The sequence below is a fragment of the Lupinus angustifolius genome, chromosome LG12 (genome assembly GCF_001865875.1).
Source record: "Lupinus angustifolius cultivar Tanjil chromosome LG12, LupAngTanjil_v1.0, whole genome shotgun sequence".
Classification (NCBI taxonomy): domain Eukaryota; kingdom Viridiplantae; phylum Streptophyta; class Magnoliopsida; order Fabales; family Fabaceae; genus Lupinus; species Lupinus angustifolius.
In genome coordinates, this window is record NC_032020.1 from 11,725,936 (window position 1) to 11,731,117 (window position 5,182).

Sequence of the window (5,182 nt, forward strand, 5' to 3'; positions counted from 1 at the left end):
CTAGCATAGCTTATAATTAACTCCTCACGTGTTTGGAGAGTCAATAGAGTGGTTGAATTGACTTTCGGATTAACATTGACTACAATATATTCTCTATTTTATTCACATTGATACAGTAATATATTTCATGATTTTTGGTCTATGATCGGTTCTTTATTTTTCCTGTTTTAAGTCTCTTTTTGGTTTATCAATTTAACATTAAGTTTTTATCAGAAAAAATTAAGTATGAGCTGGTTAAAATATATTGAATTTGAATATCCTAATTAAACCTAACACAATCTTATTCTGTTATTAATCATATCATCATTCCTCATCTACATGTAAATCTATATACTATAATCTATATCTACATTTTTCTCACTATATATATTAACGATAACATATTATAAATCAACAATACATACACCATTGACTGCAACTCTTTCTCTAGGAACACACGCACAAACCAAAGTTAAAAACAGGTACAATGGTGACTGTGCATAATGTGTTCTTACGTCTTAATCTCGATCTTTGAAATTTCATGATGTTTGTAATTGTTATTTCTAACTAGCAGTCATTCCATATAAATTGAATATTTGAAATTAAAGTACCAAAAAATAATGTGGATATTTATGATTGATAAAATTAGGAAAATCTGGTGTTAAGTCACTATATGATAAAAGAGTGATTGCTATTTCATGTTTGAATCATTAAAAGCAAAGAAAATTAGGGGAAACATAGTGAGAAGCTGCACGAGTAATGTAGGGATAAAAATGGCACTTCTAATGTCGTGGCAGAAGACTTTCCACTACTCATGCTATTTCAATTCCAGAGAAATCTAATAGTTTCAATTAGTAAGTATATTTAAACTATTAGATATCCATAAGATTAATGGCTAGGATGAAGAGTAAGTTTGAAGTAAGTAAATCTGACTCTAATATAAATATGGTATAGTAGTCATATAGGGCAGGCACCTTTGGTGGATACTAGAGATTATAGCTTGATCCTTACCAATTTCGTATGTGCATGAACAAAAATAATAATGGATTAGAAGATATGCTTGAACCAAATAGTAATGGTTAACGTGAAAAAGAAAAAGACAAGAAACATCATAGAATTTTAGTCCCGAAAGGCCAAACACACATGTAAAGTAATCCTTGTTTTCAGTCTCTTATGGGTAAAGCAAAGCAAAGAAAATCAAATAATCAATAATACCAAATACCAATGCCGTGTGGCTTGAGTTCTTCTTCGTGACTCATGTGATACATGATATAAGTTAAAAAATTTAATGTACCCACTTCACCTTCTTTACCCCCATAATTCATTAAACTCAACATTTATTTATTTTATTCTTTGATGCCTAGGTAAGCATAATGTTACTGATATTTATTATGATACATGATTATTTATTTATGAATATGATTATGACTTTATCTATGCCCTTCCTTTTTCTTCTGAATCCTGATCTAGATAAAATTGAGGGATAGTATATTATATTATATTATTATTACTACTACTACATGATGATATCATTGGCAATGATATGATCCATTCTATAGAAATTGATTGAGGTGTGCAAATTTGGTTGTAACAGAACTTCTGCTTGAAGCTGCATCAATTGTGAATTTTTTTGTCTTTGGTGTCTGAGATCAACAAGGGAGAAAGGAGATTCTGTAATGAAAGCTGAATTTTGTGGTATGAAATCCTTTTCTGATTCTTTTGGAATCTATCTGATTTGGTTTATTTATTGTTGGGGTGGTGGGGTAAGTATAAGGGTGAGATCAGGGGGAAGAGAATTGAATGGAAAGATATAAAAAGATTGAATTTTTGTTGTTCTTTAAGAAAGAAAAAAAATCACCCAAAAAGTTGGGATTGGTGAGAATAAAATCAAAGAGACAAGGTGACATCAAAAGATCAAAATTTAGTTGTAGAAATAACAAGTAAAGATTGATTCCAACCTTCTCTTACATGGCACCCTTTGTTCTGCAGCACTGCCATATTTTGTTGTCAAGTGAATACACTCATTGTGCTGATATTCTTTTACAACCAGCTTTAGCAAATTGTTGAATGCTTGTCACAGGTAAAGTAATGCATTCTTCTTGTTCGGAATAATGAATTCGATGTTTTGAGTTTATTACTAGTCTTCTATGTGTATTCACTTATTGAGAATATTTGCAGGAAAATGGCAACTTTAGTTGAGCCTCCCAGCAGAATTAAGCCAAAGGGTAAGCATTATTACACAATATGGCAGACAATGTTTGAGATTGATACCAAATATGTTCCAATCAAGCCAATCGGCCGAGGATCGTACGGTGTGGTATGCTCTTCCATCAATAGGGAGACTGACGAGAAAGTTGCAATTAAGAAGATTGGTAATATATTTGAGAATTGTATTGATGCATTGAGAACATTGAGGGAGCTGAAGCTGCTTAGGCATATTCAGCACGAGAACGTGATCGCTTTGAAGGATGTTATGATGCCTATCCAGAGAACAAGTTTTAAGGATGTCTATTTGGTCTATGAACTCATGGATACTGATCTTCATCAGATTATCAAGTCCTCGCAGCCACTTTCTGGTGATCATAGCAAATATTTTTTGTTTCAGGTACTAATCAGTGTACTGTGGTATCTTCCATTTGTTTACCTCTACTTTCTAAACCTTTTATGGTTGTGGCTTTTTTTGTATATAAAAAAGTACATAATATATGCATTTGAAGGAGCTTTCATCCGGGTTTGAACTTTGAGTTTGATGCCTACTCGCAATGAACTTTCTTACAGTTTTTAATTGACATTGCCTTGTTTTGATATGAAATTACCATTCTCTATTGTTAACATATTAGTGATTTGTCATGAATGTCCTGTTTCATGCATTCTTACCATTCTCACACAATAGCTTTAAGTGGGTATCAAGCCACCAGAAATTTAAGGTAGTGGGAGGTTGGGGGCAAAATACAAGTATAAATGTTTAGGTTGCAATGGCAAAGGTAATAATATACAAGCACAAATATATAGGAGTGGAAATGACAAATTATCATGTGTAGTAGAAAAATTCTCAGGTTGAGTATGGGCATGTGCCCCCAAAAGTATAACATGGGTAAGTCCCTGGTATCAAGGTGTTGAAATTTTTAAATTCTGTAATTTGAATGTATACTGTCTCTGAGGCAAAAAAAACTAGTGTTTCAGTTCCATGACTTTTCAAATGAAGATGTTGAACTAGCATAGAGCCATATACTATCATTCTAAAGACCACTGAAGTTTAGGATTGGGGTATTCGTAATCCTCTAGTTCAGATTATGTATAGGCATATCATTTCACTTTAGATCCTTCTAATTTTTGTTGAGCTAGAGGATTGGAGCTTCAATGTTTCTTTTGTAGATCTATCCTGTACTTTTGTTTGTGTCTGTGATTATCATGCTTATTGCTCCCTTTACTTCATGTTTTGCCTACAATAGGTGGATAATATGTCTAATTGTCCTTGAAGTCCTATCCTATTTTGGACTATTGTGAAATGCTGATATTATGGATGCTGTTAATGAATACGTATTTAAGTCCATTTTAGAGGAGATGATGAAGGCACAAACTTTTTGTGACTATAAAGACACTAGCCTTCAACTTTTAGTTGATTTATGAGCTCATATACAATAAATTGTCTTCTCTTTTCCTAGAATGACTAATATATGACTAGGAAGAAAACAAGGTAGTATAAAACAGTGCATAAGATTCTCCCCTCCCATCTTTCTGGTATTCTTCAATTTGAAAATAATTGGACTCTTTGTAGCATGCATGGGTCAGTCAATAAAAACCATTGCCCCAAGTTGAGATATTATCAAGGTATTACAAAGTTGCACATTTACTTGAAAAAAGTTGGGATATTAAAAACCTACATTTTTATAAGTCTTCTATGGAGACTTTATCAGTATTGCTAATAGTAATCTACAAGCAGAAAGTAGGAAACATATTCTTTGTGCATTTCTTATTTTTGACTATTTTAACTGTCATTGCAGTTGATACTAATCATAAACTCATATTTCAGCTGCTCCGAGGTCTTAAATATCTTCATTCTGCAAATATTCTTCACAGAGACTTGAAGCCTGGGAATCTGCTTGTCAATGCCAATTGTGATTTGAAAATATGTGACTTTGGACTTGCAAGGACTAATGGTGTTGATGGCCAGTTTATGACAGAGTATGTTGTTACTCGCTGGTATCGTGCTCCGGAGCTCCTACTATGCTGTGACAATTACGGAACCTCGATTGATGTTTGGTCTGTAGGATGCATTTTTGCTGAGATTCTTGGTAGAAAGCCGATCTTCCCTGGAACTGAGTGCCTCAACCAGTTGAAACTAATCATTAGTGTTCTCGGAAGCCAGAATGAATCTGATCTTGGTTTTATTGACAATCCGAAAGCCAGGAGGTTTATCAGATCACTTCCTTATACAAGGGGTAGACACTTCTCTCAGCTTTATCCACAAGCAGATCCATTAGCCATAGACTTGTTGCAAAAAATGCTTGTATTTGATCCAACTAAGAGAATCACTGTCTTAGAAGCACTCCAACACCCATATATGAATGGCCTATATGATCCAAGGAATAATCCTCCTGCCCAGGTTCCAATAAATCTCGACATCGATGAAAATTGGGGTGAACCGGTCATTAGAGAAATGATGTGGTCAGAGATGCTTCACTATCATCCTGAAGCTTTTTCTGTCAATGCATAAGTGATTCTTCCAAGATTTCTAGTCATGTTGCTTCACATGATTTGTCAGTAGAAAGTAGTTCTGTTTTTCCATAGAGAAACTATAATTTTAAGGACTTAGCTGCCAATTTTTGTAATTGCCCAAGAATGTTTGAATAACTTTTCTCTATAACAGCTCTTCTAACTAGTAAATATGGCCCTGCTGTTTTGGTCTTTCACCCGAATTCTCGCTTGTGATATTTATTATTCAATACTTAATCATAGCTTTTGAGCCTTAGCACAATGGTCAGATTGTTTGTCAATTGTCATGTAACCGAGAGGTTATGGCATAAGTAAGGTTTTCACTTCATCATTGCTTTTAATTATTTTTATTTCTCTGTAACATGAAACTGGTCTTCAATCACATGACCATTATAGAACCAAAAAGCGTTTAGTTGTTTTCCATTTTTCACATTGATATCTACTTATCTCTACTTCTGAGAGGAACCTGTGCCAGCAGCATTTTCAC

At 33.8% G+C, this 5,182-nt stretch overlaps 1 protein-coding gene across 7 annotated transcripts; it reads left to right on the forward strand.

Annotated features, from left to right (window-relative positions):
• Positions 445 to 4,889, forward strand: LOC109362970 (mitogen-activated protein kinase 7-like). 7 transcript variants are annotated; one of them, XM_019609084.1, is made up of 5 exons: positions 445 to 461; positions 1,574 to 1,674; positions 1,969 to 2,064; positions 2,158 to 2,584; positions 4,013 to 4,889. In XM_019609084.1, exons 4-5 carry the CDS (start codon positions 2,162 to 2,164, stop codon positions 4,694 to 4,696), a joined length of 1,107 nt encoding a protein of 368 aa, XP_019464629.1. In that variant the 5' UTR covers positions 445 to 461; positions 1,574 to 1,674; positions 1,969 to 2,064; positions 2,158 to 2,161; the 3' UTR covers positions 4,697 to 4,889. The 7 variants fall into 7 exon arrangements, with proteins under 7 accessions (XP_019464629.1, XP_019464628.1, XP_019464626.1 ...); XM_019609083.1 differs by lacking the exon at positions 445 to 461 and adding an exon at positions 1,101 to 1,343; XM_019609081.1 differs by lacking the exon at positions 445 to 461 and adding an exon at positions 1,321 to 1,343 and having other exon boundaries at positions 1,539 to 1,674.

Coding starts and splice junctions, on each gene's coding strand:
- LOC109362970 (XM_019609087.1), top strand. CDS start 1,780: ATGGAAAGATATAAAAAGATTGAATTTTTGTTGTTCTTTAAGAAAGAA. Junction 1,920..2,157: donor TTTAGTTGTAGAAATAACAA/GTAAAGATTGAT, acceptor GAATATTTGCAG/GAAAATGGCAACTTTAGTTG. Junction 2,585..4,012: donor GCAAATATTTTTTGTTTCAG/GTACTAATCAGT, acceptor CTCATATTTCAG/CTGCTCCGAGGTCTTAAATA.